This window comes from Miniopterus natalensis, chromosome 15 (assembly GCF_054644295.1).
Source record: "Miniopterus natalensis isolate mMinNat1 chromosome 15, mMinNat1.hap1, whole genome shotgun sequence".
NCBI lineage: Eukaryota > Metazoa > Chordata > Mammalia > Chiroptera > Miniopteridae > Miniopterus > Miniopterus natalensis.
In genome coordinates, this window is record NC_142095.1 from 32,792,411 (window position 1) to 32,808,340 (window position 15,930).

The 15,930-nt window shown below is 40.0% G+C and overlaps 1 protein-coding gene across 1 annotated transcript; it reads left to right on the forward strand.

Moving 5' to 3' along the window:
* Positions 1 to 128: 128 nt before the first annotated feature.
* On the forward strand, positions 129 to 15,626 carry EMC3 (ER membrane protein complex subunit 3). Its single transcript, XM_016209940.2, has 8 exons — positions 129 to 433; positions 5,132 to 5,189; positions 5,524 to 5,617; positions 7,943 to 8,047; positions 8,740 to 8,821; positions 10,411 to 10,490; positions 11,507 to 11,589; positions 14,419 to 15,626. The coding sequence occupies exons 1-8, from the start codon at positions 279 to 281 to the stop codon at positions 14,545 to 14,547; spliced, it is 786 nt and encodes a 261-aa protein (XP_016065426.1). The 5' UTR covers positions 129 to 278; the 3' UTR covers positions 14,548 to 15,626.
* The last annotated feature ends 304 nt before the right edge of the window (positions 15,627 to 15,930 follow it).

The window sequence follows — 15,930 nt, forward strand, 5'->3', positions numbered from 1 at the left end:
AAGCCGTAGCCGCCCCTCGTTTAAGACTTTCCCGCCCGGCGCGACACCACCTGACGTCACCGAGGCGCGCCGCGCCGCGACTCCAAATTTCCGCGCCGGAAGTGGGCGGCCGGGTGGCCCGGAGAGGGGCAGTTCGCCAGGATTGAGTCGGCTGTAGGGTCCCGGGCCAACCTGGCTGAGGGCGTGAAAAGGCTCGGAGGCAAACTCGAGTGGGAGGCCCGGCATCCGTGGGACGAGAAACCCAGCTACACCTGGTCGGGGGCCGGCGCTTTGTGAAGATGGCGGGGCCGGAGCTGCTGCTGGACTCCAACATCCGCCTCTGGGTGGTCCTGCCTATCGTTATCATCACCTTCTTCGTGGGCATGATCCGCCACTACGTGTCCATCCTGCTACAGAGCGACAAGAAGCTCACCCAGGAACAAGTCTCTGACAGGTCAGCGCTCTCCGGGATCTACCGACCTCACTCCCCTGTGACCTTGAGCAAGAAAGTGCCGGGGTTCTGTCAATTCACTCTGGTTCTACATCGCGCTCCCACTGGCTGGGTTACCTGGGCTGAGTTACCTGTTTCACTTTCGTCGTCTGTCAAATGTGCATGATAACAGGATATGCCTCATAGAGCAGGGGTGGGATTAAATTTTAGGTGATGCCTATAAAGCCTTTAGCTGGGACAGATTAAGTGCTCAAAAAGATGTTGCTGTTAATATTGTTAGGCTAGTCGCCAACCCTCGTTGGGCTTATCTATGAACTATATAGATAAGGTGGATGTAATTATACTCGTTTTACCAAACTACAGTGTTGATTAGCTGAGATAACCAAGTGCTTGGCAACATAAAACTGCCACAGAGATCTGAGTGGTGGTTATTATAATTTCCCCTACTGGAGTGGAGGCAAATTCTTCCCCATGTGCTTCATTACAGTATTTATCTGTGAAGAGAGGTAATTTGAGATTATTTTAGGTGGTATCTAGATGTGTGCCCCCTCCATATTAAAATAAAAAACATTGTCAGTCAATCGTTATGATTATTTTCAGGGATTATCTCAGGTAAATGTTTTTATGTTTTTAATACATCCCTAGCATTTACTAATCTCCATTTTAACATAGAGCAAGCCTCAGGCTCAGAACTTTCCACAGGCAGCAGTATCAAGTTAAAATTTAATAATTTTGTTTTGTTTTTATTGTATTTAACACTTTCTATTTGTAGCAAGTAATACTGGTTTTACGTTTGCTGGTAATTTAAAGATTTCTTTTAAAACTTCTATAAATAGAAAAACTGACATAAAAAATACTAAGTTTTTAATAGTACAAGTGCTAGGTGAATAAGATAAAAATAATAACCATGGAATGAAAATACTGAAGTTTGGGAAGGACTGCTGTCATTTTCAGTTGTGCTTCCCAATTATGCTGAGAATAATCATGATAAACCAACATTTATTACGAACTTATTCTATGCCAGGCACTGTTACTTATTTAAAATTCAAAGCAACTCTGTGAGGCAGATGCTTTCCCATTTTATAGAAACTAAGTGTTAAGGGGTTCCCTTGTCACACATGGTGACATTCAGGACTTAACACTAAAACTTCTGTTTCCCAAGTCTGGATCTCTTTCCACTGTACCACAAAAGCCACTAAATTACTTTTCTGTGGCATCAGTTTCAGAACTGATCAGAACCAACCTTCTTACGAAGTCAGTTCACCACAGAAAGGAAGGCTATAGAAAGATGTAAAGTGGAGAGAGCTCAGGCAGTCAGCATTTATTTATGTATTGATAACAATAAATTGTTTCATTTTACCCACAAATTAACACTGAGATAGATAATCCTGAACCCATATTTACATTTGAAGAAAAGGGAGCCTGGCAAAGTTAAGTAGCCTTCCCAAAATAACCAAATAGTAAGATATTGTGCCTGTACTTGAACCCAGGTCAGTTTCACTACCAAGTTAAATTCTCTTGACTACAATTCCTGATGTCATAGATTCTCTGCCACAGTTTTTGCTCCTGGTTCACTATGTGATATTAGAGTGATGGTTCTGAATGATAACAGACCCAAAGCTCCTTTTTATAACCAAAATGAAATTCACAGTTGATGTACTCTACACAAGAACATTAAAAAAAAGGGCAGCATAATGCTTTAGTGTAACAATCAGGAGAAATAAAAGGAAAATAATTTCATTTCTATTTCATAAGTGCTTGTGCACAGCAGTCCTAGAAGATGTAATGGAAAAGCCAGGTGCTATCACATAGCTATAAAATCCCTAAGAATTGGGACAGCGCGAATTGTAGGCTGATACAGTGTGTTAGCTACTTAGATATAATGAAAGGCGGTGTTTGGATGTGATTTTACTAAATGGTGAACTACTCTTGAAGTTCTGAACAAAACAAAGTGCAGTTTTCCCTTTATTTACTTGCTGGTTGCATATCTGGAAATTCAGTACATATAAAAATCATCCCTCCCAACAACTGCAAAAAATGGAATTAGGTTTGAGGCTTAGATAATTAAAACCAATTTGGTAAGATGTCAGAAGTAGTGTGAGACATGGGACAGTTCTTTGTACAGTGGTGCTCGGTTTTTGAACGTCTCCGTTGGCGAACATTTGGGTTTACGAATGCCATAAACCCAGAAGGAAACACTTCGGTTTTCGAACACACTTCGGAAGTCTGAACATGCCGCACAGCTTCCGCTGAGGGCGAGATCCTGAGGCCTTACTGTTGGCTGTTGATCCCTTGGTTTTCGAACGTTTCAGAACCCGAACGGTCTTCAGGAACAGATTACATTCGAAAGCCAAGGTACCACTGTATTGCACATCTGTCCCCAGCACTGAGGGATATACTTAGTTGTGTGCTGTTTTTCTCCTTCCCAAAATTTTGACACTCAAAAAAGTTCCACAGATTTCCATAAGGCCCTCTAGAGGGCAGTACCACCTACATGAAGAACCACTACTTGAAAAAACCCTCAACATTTCGGGTCTTAATTGTTCTATCTCCTAAGTGAGGTGGTTGGATCATGCCATCTCTGACATGGTGTGTTATGTATTTTTTGCCACAATTTAAAAGAAATACAATGGTCCCCACATCGCTTTGTATAATGTGGTTCTTGCTTACCTGTCAAACCTCATTTTCACCACATTTTCTGTAGTTCTCTTTCTTCCAGCCATATGGCCTTTACTCAGGTCGATCCTCAGAGACATAGTGCTTTTTACTGCCACAGGGCTTTTTCCCATGCTCTTCCCTCCAGCACTTTGCCAAGGTAATATGTCTGCTTATCCTTAAGATTCCAACTTAATCATACATCCTCAGAAAAGCTTTCTCTAAGCCCTTACCTTCTCAGACTCTGTCAAATCCTCCAGTTGTACATTCCCATCATACCATCCATTGCTCCTTCATAGGATGTAACAGGTGAATTTCACATTTAGTCCTGTGATTATTTGATTACTGTAATTCTCCCCCACTAGATTTTAACCTTCATAAGATATTTACTTTTTGATCACTTGTTTATATCACCTAACATAGTACATGGCACTCAGAAGCTCAAGAAGTATTCATTCAATGAGGATAAATATGTTATTGTACAGAATATGAATGGAGCCATAGGAAGTTAAATGACTCACCCAAGATTACATAGCTAATATGTGGCAGAGCCAGGATTTGAACCGATCTGCCCAACTCCAGAGCTTAAATTTTTACCCATTATTCTAGACCCAATGCTGTTTAAACTGTGGTGAAGGGCCAGCTTTTTCATTTTTTAATTTCCAATCTATCACAGACTGATGCTTTTATAAAATATTTCGATCATGTATTTGGATGTTGTAATGTTAAGTTACTACAAATGTTTCTAAACCCTTATGCTCAGTGTCTGTACTTAGATCAGTATTGGTACATAGACCACACTTTGAGTACTTTAGACTAGCTTCCAGGGAACAGAACATATTACACATCACCTCTGTAAGCCTGTGTATGGAGCAGTCAGCTATACAGTACAATGAGGCCAGGAGGAGGTAGACCAGAGAGAATTCCACAAGGGCTCCAGGTATCTGGAAGAGTTTCATAGAAAAGGTGGAACTTGAAAAAGGTGAAGGAGAGGGGCACTGGAGAATTCCCAGCATATGGAGAAAGCTAGAATATGACAAGGAGACCCTAAGGATACTGACCTACTGCCTAGAGCAGGTAGTTTATACTGAGGAGTAGAGAAAAACCAAGCACAGTTCTCTTGTGTTCATTTCTGTTAGGATTTTTTCCTCCTTTTTTCAAGAAGGATTTCTGTTAACCTAAGGAGGCTTTTATTCCCCATTAAAACAACTTTCAAATGCCCTGGCTGGGTAGCTCAGTTGGTTAGAGTGTCATCCCGCTAGGCCAAGGTTGCTAGTTCCATCCTCTGTCAGGGCACATACAAGAAGCAACCAATGAATGCATAAATAAGTGGGACAACAAATCGATGTTCCTCCTTCCCCCTCCCTCACTCTCTCTAAAATCAATAAATTAAAAATAAAACTTTTGAAAACCTAGAAGAAATTAGTATTTTGATCACTGTTCTGTTTGCTATTTGTGTCTTAGCACTCCCTTGTGGTATTGCACTCTTATTATCTTTTATGGTCAATTATGTTCAAATATCACCAAATAATTTCATTTATTAATTTAATAAATGTTTATTGAGAGCTTACTAACAGTCTGAATACTGGGTGGAATTTCTCTTTGTTGTCACTCAGATAACAACCCTGTCAAGTCCTGTACTCATTTCTCTGGGGGGCTTAAAAAGTTCCTTCAGTCCTCACCCTTCCTCTGTCCTCCTGTCCCCAAATCATCTGAGTAGCATCCAACTGCTACTCTTTTCACTCAGAGAAAGTTCCTTCTTAGCTCATAAAGTAAGAGACAGCTAAGTGTTCTAAATGTGCCTTCTTCAGAAATCTTTGTTCGGAAACACAGTCACTTCTGAAAAATGCTCTTTTGAAAACCTGATTTGGGGGTTAAGTATGTTAGATTGGTTTTAAGGATACTTGTAGTTTGAAAAGTTTCCGCACAGAACTGTTGCCAAGTAGGCCCTCTCTTGTGTTTAAATAGGTCTTCTACTTTATTCTCTCCTTTTCTTCTAGTGTTTCGCTTTTATAAAAATCTCATTGTCTTTGTTGTATTTTTCAGTCAAGTCCTAATTCGAAGCAGAGTCCTCAGGGAAAATGGAAAATACATTCCCAAACAGGTACTCATTTATCTTTTATTAAAAGTCTCACGATTCACTGTTGAGGGCAGTAGATATCTGAATGTTTTATAAGGGGACTCTTTGGGGAAAACTGAAGGCTGGCAAGTTAGGAATTAAGCTGTGGCCTGGTGGTGTTTGCTGTCATTGTGACCTCACCCTTCTTAGGAAATTGTTTTTAAATGTGACTCAGCTAAAGTGTCAGCTCAGCTGCCAAGTAGGCTGCCAGCTCTTAGTGTAATAGCATATTCCAAGGGCCTTCTGAACCTCTGGGGAATAATTTGACAATTTGCTATGTCACAGTTTTAAGATTTCAAAAGCTCTTTTTTTCTACTAGTCTTTCCTGACACGAAAATATTACTTCAACAATCCAGAGGATGGATTTTTCAAAAAAACTAAAAGGAAGGTAGTGCCTCCTTCTCCTATGACTGGTATGTTTATTCCCTTCTCTCATCTTTAAGGAAAATTTTTAACATGAGTGGGGGAGGCAGGGGGGTTGGAAGGGTGTTATTTGATTTCAATGTTTAAATATAGAAGATAGTAATATAAGGGACCTTAGATATCTAGTACAGGGATCTAAGAAGTAGAGTTCTCTCTTTCAAATAAATCTGGGAACCCCAGTATATAAAGTAGATTTAAAAAAGAGCTCTCAGGCTGTCGTCGGGTAGCTCAGTTGGTTAGAGCGTCTTCCTGATACACTGAGGCTATGGGTTAGATCCCTCGTGAGGGCACCTACAAGTGTCAACCAGTGAATAAATGCATAAATGGGTGGAACAATAAACTGATGTTTCTCTCTCTCTTTCCCTTCCTCTCTCTAAAATAAATTTTTAAAAAACAAAATAAAAGAAAAATAGAGCTCTCAGCTAAGGGGTTGGAGAGGCTAGAGCCGTTGTCTCTGGGCTTCTCCCCTTTGCTGTTCCTCAGGACCCAGGGCCCTACTGAGTACAGTTGGAAAAGCTGGGACTCTCACCCAGTGCCTGGCTCCTACTGCTGACAGATGGCCACCCAGCTTCTGCTTGAATGAGGGAGAACAATCACTACTCCCCTAGACCAGCTATTTCTTTGTCAGACATGACTGCTTGGCTCACCCCACAATTTTTACTCTTAACAGATTTCTTACTTCCACTGATCCCTGTTGTGTGAAAAATACATCTTTAAAACAAAATGTATTATTCCATATTGACTGTCCTCTCATTTTAGTATCCATTTCTTTAGGTGAGATAACCAACTATTTTAAATCCAGACAGAAGTTACCAGAATTTATTTTAATAAGTCTTTTAGAAAACCTACAAGAAACAAAAGACCAATAAATTTATGCAAAGATACTTGACCTACTAAAATCTATGAAATGCAAATTAAAAACAAGATGTCCTGCCCAGCCGGGCGTGGCTCAGTGGTTGAGCGTCGGGGTTCAATTCCCGGTCAGGGCACATGCCCGGGTTGCGGGCTTGATCAATGACTCTCTCATCATTGATGTTTCTGTCTCTCTCTCTCCCTCTCCTTTCCTCTCTCTGAAATCAATAAAGATATATTTTTAAAAAAAACACAAAAAAACCCAAGATGTCCTTTTTAGCCCATTAAATTGGCAGAGATTGAAAAGCTTGATCAAAGCTGCTACTGTCAAGGCCATGAGAAGTCAGGCTCTCTCACTGTTAATGAAGGACAGTTTGACAGTATCTGTCCAATTTTCAGTGTTCAAACCCCTTGACTTAAAAAGTCTATGAGTTTCTCTTACAGAAACACTTGCAAAAACATGCAGACTTATGTACAAGGTAGTCGTTGGCAGCACTGTTTATTGGCAAAAATAAAAATCGGAAACAATCTATAGGTCTACCCAATAGTGATGACTGTGACTACATTATGGATTCCTATGCAGACATTAAAAATAATGAGAGTGCCCTGGCCAGTGTTGCTCATTGGTTAGAGCCTCAGCTAGCGCACTGAAGGGTTTCAGGTTTGATTACTGGTCAAGGGCATGTACCTGGGTTGTAGGTTCGATCCCTGGCCCCGGTCAGGGTGCATGCAGGAGGCAACCAATTGGTATGTCTCTCTTATATCAATGTTTTTCTCTCTCTCTCTCTCTCCCTCTCCCTCCCCTTCCCTTCCCCCCTTCCACTCTCTAAAAATCAATGGAAAAATATCTTCTGGTGAGGATTAACAAAGAATAACAATAATTAGAGAGATATTATACTAATGTGGAAATAGCATTCACAGTATATTGTATTTTTTTTAATTAAGAAGTAGAATAGTGTCTTGACTGGGTGGCTCAGTTGGTTGGAGCGTCATCCTGTACACCAAAAGGTTGTGGTTTGATTCCCAGTCAAGGCACCTAACTAAGTTGCCAGATTGATCCTCAGTTGGGGTGCTTATGGGAGGCAACAGACCGATGTTTCTCTCCCTCTCTCTCTCTTCCCCTCCTTCCCTCCCTCCCTCCCTTCCTCTTTAAAATCAGTAAACATTTCCTCAGGTGAGGCTAAAATAAGAAGAAGCAGAATAGTGAGCATAGTATCCCTCTATTGTGTATATATAGAAACTACTGTGTGTATATAAATAAAAAGGTGGAAGGATATGCAGCAGTTAAAAGTGTTTAGAGAGTAGGCTCAGAGAAACCATCTACATCCTGTTTGTATGTCATTTGAATGTTTTACAGTGAATTTGTATTACTTTAATTAACAAATAAATTTAAAATTTACAGAAAATCAGAAGTCCCTGCCAACAGTGGTAAAATGTAGTGGTCTCCTGTGTTTTTGTCTTAGATCCCACTATGCTCACAGACATGATGAAAGGCAATGTAACAAATGTTCTCCCTATGATTCTTATTGGTGGATGGATCAACATGACATTTTCAGGCTTTGTCACAAGTAAGTTACCACCGAGAAGACTTGAAGTTTATTTCTTCTGTGCTCCTTTCCCTTCTCCCTATTCAGAGAAATCAGTGCTAACATCATGGGTCCTATGTTCTGTATTATAAACTGATAACATCTTTTGAACAATAAAAAAGTTAATATGATTTTATGGCTCTTATTGCAGGCTGATTGTAAATTCATAATGCTGGTGTTTTACTAATAGAAATTCAAATAAGTGGCTTGCTAATTTGTATCCGAAACTAATTTAGTGTTCTAGTTGAGTAGAATAAAGGGAAGCCCATTTCTATTTTGACTTTATTTTCTAGGCGTCGGGTGAGTCTTTTGAATATTTATAAGTTGTTTTGATTTAATTTGAATTAATTAGGTTTCTTAGTGATGTAGTGCTCTGTGTATATATATTCCACTTTAGGTTTAACAGATTAGTGCAAGTTTCTTTTGAGATTTTAGGACACAGCTCAGTTTGAGTCCCTTCTCCTTAAGCAATAGAGAAGCTGGTGTTCAAGGAAGAGTGACATTTGACATATTTCTTCAGAAAGTGACAGAAATTTCCTTGTGGGAATCTTTTACCAAACTCTGTGTGGTCCAGAGTTCACACCTCTTCAGGGAAAGAATATATACATTCACAGTTAAGCTATTCTAAAAATAAAGAAACTAGGAGTGATTGTGAACTTTTTCTTTCTTTACAGCCAAGGTCCCATTTCCACTGACCCTCCGTTTTAAGCCTATGCTACAGCAAGGAATTGAACTACTCACATTAGATGCATCCTGGTAAGAACTTTCTTTTGAGTCTTACAAAATGAGAGAATGTGTCAGCCTCTTTTCTCTAGGTGCTTGGGTCTTAGGAGTGCAAGGGGAGATGTATGCATCCCAAAAAAGTTAAAAGATAAAGCCAGGCAAACCTTTTAGCAATGCCCTGGAGCATATGGGAGTGGATGTTTGTATTATTTTTTCCAAAATACATTACTGCTGATACATTAATCATTTTCATTGGTACCAGTCACTGTGCTAGATGTTTTTCATATATTAACTTATTTTTATCCTCATAGCAACCCTATGAAATAAGTGGAGAAACTGAGATGTGACCACAAAGTCTGTCCAAATCCAGCACTCAAGTCTTATTTACCACTCTGTTTTTTATAGCAGAGTAATAAAACCCAAACTCTGAAAAGCTTCTAGAACACTGCTACAGCATGTGGAACCCAGTAGTGCTTCTTTATATGGTCTCTGCAGACTATTTTGTCTATGGCTTCCCAGAGACTTGCATAAAAAGGAAGCCAGACGAGGAGGGGGAGAATGGACAGTGGGGTCATCAGTGGTAACTTCCCTGAACGAAGCAAAGCGGTCCCTGGGTGTATGGGAGGGGCAGGACAGATCAGGTGCCTTGGCTGTGCACAGTTCCACTAGAGAAGACAAGCTGTAGTTATTATGAGTAGAATGACACTATTAAACCTTGACCTTCCAGACTCACTTGGGCTAAGAAAAACTTTGTGTACAAGAAAAACTTTATCTTTTCTCAGCATCTTTTACTGACATGCTTGTGTGGACAAAGGAGACTGGAGCTCGGTATACAACTAGCTTACTGTTAGATGTAGATCCACAACATTATGTACAGATTGGTCATTTATTTACCTGCATCCTGGTGGAGTAACCAAAATAGACCTCTGCTGTTGCATGACCTGAGTATTGGAATGAAGTGTGAATTCTGTTTCTGTATCATTTCTCATACTTTTTTTAGGTTTTATTATATTGGAGCATATTTATTTTATGAGGGCAAAGTGGGAAATCTAAGCTAAGGAAAGCTTTGGTGATAAAGTTCAAAACTTGGAATGGCTCTCCTGGTAGCTACAGTTTCAGTATTGCAGGTATTTCCTGAAAGCCACCTCTAATCCTTTCCTGTAAATATCAAGCCCACCAACACTTGTGATTTCCTCTAGAGAATGGGATTCAGAACTTTTTATTTTATGTACTTCTGTATTGTTTGCCTTCATTATTTATAGCAAGTGTGTATTGCTTTCATAATTAAAAAGAATAAGTGGTTGGAAAGCCTGTTATGTAGAAAGGAAAATTAAGCAAAGCTTACATTCCCTGATTAAATGGAAGCGCACCAGTTGTGAGTTCAGTTCCTGCTACTGAAGACAGAATTTATTACATAGTTATAAGTGCAGTTTGCCTGCAGTAAGCTATAACTTTTGGTAAGACTGCCTTTACAATTTGTATTTCTTCTTTGGTTATGCTTTGAATGAATGTAGCTCACCTCTGGTGATTTCTTTACATACTCTGGACAACTTGGGTGGTAGAAAAGTGTGAAATATATTAATTCTGACATAACTACCTACACTGTTTCAATTTTGCTTTAGGGTGAGTTCTGCATCCTGGTACTTCCTCAATGTCTTTGGGCTTCGGAGCATTTACTCTCTGATTTTGGGTCAAGATAATGGTAAGGAGTACATCAGGTTTAATAAGCGAATACTCTGATAGATGAATCATCCATGCCAGAGTCAGAAAAATCATGTAGGCTATGCTATTTGTTAGCATAGTCAAATACAGTGCTTCATTCTTTAAACTTATTCTTAAGTTTCTGAGGTATTCTGGAACAGTTAAAAATTCCAGGGTCGCCCAGTTGGGTGTGACTCAGTGGTTGAGCATCAACCTACGATCCAGGAGATCACAGTTTGATTCCTGGTCAGAGCACATGCAGGCTCGATCCCCAGTCAGGGGCATACAGGAGGCAGCCAATCAATGACGACTCTCTCATCATTGATGTTTCTGTCTCTCTCCCTCTCCCTTCCTGTCTCTGAAATCAATAAAGATATATTTTTTAAAAAAAATTCCAGAGTCAAACTGAAGATCTGAGTTCTCCGTGGCAATAACAGGGATAATATGTAGTCCCCCACAGTCTGATGCCCTCAGTGAGGGATCCACTCCAGCAGTGTAAGCCTGTAAACCTGAAGCTGAAAGAAGGCCTGGTTTGATCAGTTAGCTCACTGACGAGAGTTCTTGCCAGTACCTGTCCTGGTTGTCTCACTTAATGGCTGGGATCTCAGGGAAGTTATTTAACCACTCTAATACTCTGTTGTAAAATAGGGACCTTAATAATTAACTTCAGGGCTTCTTGTTAGGAGTAGGTGATGTAGAATACGTAAAGCGCTTAGTAAAGTTCTTGGTATATAGTAGTTGTTCAGTAACTGGTGACTGTTGTTTAAATTTGAAATAAGGTTTAGCACTTTCTTCAGTTAACCTGCTGCTGCTACTATTATCATCTCCATTCTTCAGGAGAGGTAAAGTGACTTTTCCGGGGTCACATAGCCAGTGTAATGTAGGGCCAGTCAGTGACTCTGTCATATGTCATAACCTACTACCGAGCATCTGTAAGTTTTGTGGAAGGACCTTTCTTCCCGAGGTACTGGGTGCTGCTGAGCCCTGGCACTCATGTAGGTGCATCTTACTCTGCAGCCGCTGACCAATCACGGATGATGCAGGAGCAGATGACTGGAGCAGCCATGGCTATGCCCGCAGACACCAACAAAGCTTTCAAGGTACATCCCTTCTTCCAGCCTCACTGAAGCTCCAAAAGGCATCAGAGTTACCTTAAAGATGGGTTCCCTGAAGCAAGTGTAGTGTGTATTATTCCATCGTTTAAATTTAAATTTAGCAAAAGATGTATTTTAGTTTGCATATCTCTTTCTCTTGAGGGAATCATGTGTTAAGTAAATTTGAGATTCTTGGTACTTTTTCTGTTTTTTTAATGCTCACCAAATTCAGTCTATACTGTAAAAGAAGCTGTAAAAACAGTCCAATCAGAGGCACCAGGAAAACATTTGGAATACTTAACTTTTGGACCCTGTAGACGTGAGATAAAAATTTCATTTAAAAAAATCAGTACATAATAGAGCCTTTTCATGAAATGATTTTGTAATTTATAAAATCCAGTATGATTTTTGTACAGGAAAACCTCACTAATTTTTCATCATAAGAACGAGGAATAGAAGGGAATTTGCTCATCTTGCTGAAAGACATCTATGAAAACCCCACAACTGATACCATACTCATACTGACAGGTTTTTCTCTAAGATCAGGAACAAGACAAGGATGTCCACTCTTGCCACTACTATTCAGCATTGTACTGGAGGTTCTAGCCAGGAAAGTTAGTCAAGAAAAAGAACTAAAAAGGCATTCAGATTAAAAAGGAAGAAATAAAGCTATCTTTGTTTGTAGATGACATGGCCTGTCTTGTATATAGAATAGTGTAAGGAATCCTCTCCCCCCAACCCCCCCAAAAACCTGTTAGAGCTAATAAACAGGTTTAGCAAGGTCTTAGGATACAAGGCCAATATAAAAAATCAGTTGTATTTCTACACACTGATGATAAAGGAACCTGACGCTGAAATTAAGAAAACAGTTCTATTTACAATGGTATCGAAAAGAAGAAAACATTACAGAATAAATTTAACAAAAAAAGTACAAGACCGGGAGACTGTGGAGGCGAGGCAGCTGAGGCTCCGGGATGAACGCGCCTTGTGCCTTTGAGTTGTGCCTGTTGGGAGGTGAGATTACCATTGACAAGCACACCAGGGCACTCAGTGCCTGTTTGTTCACCATCAGCAAAGCTCATATGCTAGGAAACATTATTAACTCACAGCTGTTGTGAATGTAAGTAATGCCACTGGTTAAAAGTGGCAAGTTTTGTTATGTATATTTTACCACAGTAAAAATTTTTTAATGGGACAAAGACCTAAATATAAGAGCTAAACTGTGAAACTCTTAGAACACATAGGTGTAGATGTGTGTGACCTTGGATCAGGCACTGACTTCTTATGCATCACATTAAAAGTACAAGCAACAAAAGGAGAAATATATAAATGGGACTTTGTCAAAATGAAAACTTTTGAACTTCAAAGGACACCCTCAAGAAAGTGAAAAGATGTGTGGTGATTGCTGGGGTTGGGGGGGAGGTGGAAGACGGTATGGGGGGATAAATGGTGATGGAAGGAGACTTGACTGGGGGTGGTGAACACACAGTACAGTGTATAGATGATGTATTGTAGAATTGTATACCTGAAACCTGTAGAATTTTGTTAACCAGTGTCACCCTGATAAATTCAATAAAAAAAAAAAATACAGTGAAATGACACCCCACAGAATCGGAAAAAATATTTGCAAATATTGTACCTGAGAAAGGTCTAGTATTCAAAATAAAAAACTCTTAGAACTCAACAATAAAAAGACAACCCAATAAGCTTATGGAAAGATGCTCAACATCATTAGCCATCAGGAAGATGCAAATCAAAACCACACTAATATACCACTTCACACGCACCTGGATAGTAAAAGAAGATGGATAGTAACAAGTGTTGACAAGGATGTGGAGAAATTGGAGCCCTCACGTATGGTGGTAATGGTGAAGCCACTTTGGAAAGCAGCTTTTAGTCCTTCTTCAAGAAGTTAAAATAGTACCATATGACCTAGCAATTCTATGCTTAGGTAAATACCCAAGAAAATTGAAAACGTATGTCCACACAAAAACTTATACAAGAATGTTGAGAGTACTATTCATAATAGTAAAAAAGTATAAGCAAGCCAAATGTCAATCATCTGATGAACAGAAATACAAAAGAGCATTTTGGTATACATGTACAATCTCTGGACTGGAATGTATACAGTGGAATATTACACAGCCATAAAAAGGGATGAGTACTGAGTCATGGTACAACAGGGAGGAACCTTGATAACATGCTAAGTGAAAGAAACCAGTAACAAAAGGCCATGTGTTATGTCCAGAATAGATGAATCCAAAGATACAGAAAGTAAAGTAGTTGCAGGGCTTGGGGAGAGGGATGGAGAGGAGTGCCTGCTACTTGATGCGCAGTTTCTTTTGCGGGCAATGAAAGTATTCTGGAATTAGGTAGTGGTGATGGTTGCATGTCTTTGTGAATATGCTAAAAACCACTAATTGCATATATTAAAAGGGTGAATTTTATGCCATGTGAATTACTATTTTTTAAAAGAACACACCCATGAACTAACATTTGTATTGCATGTTAAACTTCATAAAGCATATTTTTAAAGCCCACTAACTAAAGGCAAAGTATTCAGCATTAATAGACTATTTGAGAAATGTAATTAGTTACAAGCTACGACGACCTTAAATATTTTACCTTTCTTACTTTAGTCGCCTCGTCTGTAAATTGGGGATAGGGGTGGATGGGGTGGATGGCAGCACCTGCCTCAGGATTGCATGAGCTTATACATGTAAATAGCCTGCCCCAGCTCCCAGCCCAGAGCAGGTGCTCACAAAGGTCAGCACTACTCTCAGTAACAGCCCTTCTGTCCCTCTCTCCCTGCCCTGGTGTTCTCTTCCTTTGCAGACAGAGTGGGAAGCCTTGGAGCTGACAGATCACCAGTGGGCTCTAGATGATGTCGAAGAGGAACTCATGGCCAAAGACCTCCACTTCGAAGGCATGTTCAAAAAGGAATTACAGACCTCTATTTTTTGAAGACCAAGCGGGAATGAGCTGTGTCAGGAACTCAGAGTAGCGCTTACCTTATAACTTTCGTTTGAGCAGGAGCCTCTCGGAATAAAAAGGAGGATGCCTGAGCTGGCGGGTGTGCAGCAAGGATCATTCTTGTCTGAGCCGGTTCCCCTTATGTTTGAGACTAGAGGAAATACAAGGAGTGTGTGCTGGGTGACTTACCCAGAAACAGCTATTTTTTAAATGTTTTAAATTTTCCATCTGGTGACTCTAGTAATGAAAGTCAGAGAAAGGGGGAAAAACTCAAGCTAGTGATAATATATAAAACTTGGCAAAAATACAGTCTTTGGAAAAGGCGTTGTCAATTATACCTAATTATTATGTGTAGTCAGCCTGACTTCTAACCACAGTAGACTCCTGTTTTCCTGGGATCCAAACACCCTGCATTTTACCTTTAATTTTATGTTAGTATTTTTATACCTTTCTTTACACAAATAATACATTTTCATTACGGAAAATTTAAGAACTATGGGTAAGCAAAAAGTGAAGACCCCTGTGTTCATTTGAGCCTAGAGAATGACAGAAAGAGTAAATGTGTCAGGACCTTATTCAGTAAACTTTTCAGAGTGAATGCCCAGGGCCAGGACAGACTTAGCAGACCTTCGCCATCTCTAACACTGTCCAGTGAAAATCAGTGACCGTGAGACACTGCCGGATTCTCAAGTGCCTTTGGGATCATTAAAGACAGGCTCGACAATGCGAGGTCTTGATCTGGAGTTCAGAATATACCAAATCCATTGGCAAGTCAATGGTGCTACGCTGTATGTGGCTACTCAGTTAAACGAAAGACCGCGTTTCCCAGTTATTCTGCATAAAAGTTTACGTATCACTGTCAGAAGGGAGAGAGGGTGATTGTTGGCAGACACATAGTCAAGGGTTGCCAGGAATAATTCTGTCTGGATTAACTCCTAAGGAAGTGGCAGGGTGCCATTTCTGTACCAAGAAGTGAATGTAATTTGCATGTTGAACGCTGTAATCAAGAACAAACAACTCTTGACTCTACAAATTAAACCATCCTGTTTTCTCTTCTTTGCCTGTAAAAATGTTGCCTCTGTGGGTTATTAACAGCCTTTGACAGTAGTTAGGAGTGTCTGTTGTGTATCCGTGCTGGAGAGTCTAAAGTGAAAAAGTGTGAGCCTTGCCCTCAATGAACTCATAAGAGACACATAAGAAATGAGAAATTCTTAATCTTTGGGTCACAGAACCTTTTTGAGAATCTGATGGAAGCTCTAACCCTCTCCTCCAGAGTAATACACAGACACAGATTACTCAGGTAATCCTAGGGGTATTGATAGACCCTCCAAAGCCTATTCATAGTGGCCCATGGACACAAGGTAAGAAACGCAG

What these genes read in the sequence shown, in the direction of transcription:
- EMC3 (XM_016209940.2), top strand. Translation starts at nt 279, where the DNA reads ATGGCGGGGCCGGAGCTGCTGCTGGACTCCAACATCCGCCTCTGGGTG. An exon ending in ATTTTCAGGCTTTGTCACAA is followed by an intron (nt 8,048 to 8,739) that starts GTAAGTTACCAC and finishes CTTTCTTTACAG; the next exon opens with CCAAGGTCCCATTTCCACTG. An exon ending in ACACCAACAAAGCTTTCAAG is followed by an intron (nt 11,590 to 14,418) that starts GTACATCCCTTC and finishes CTTCCTTTGCAG; the next exon opens with ACAGAGTGGGAAGCCTTGGA.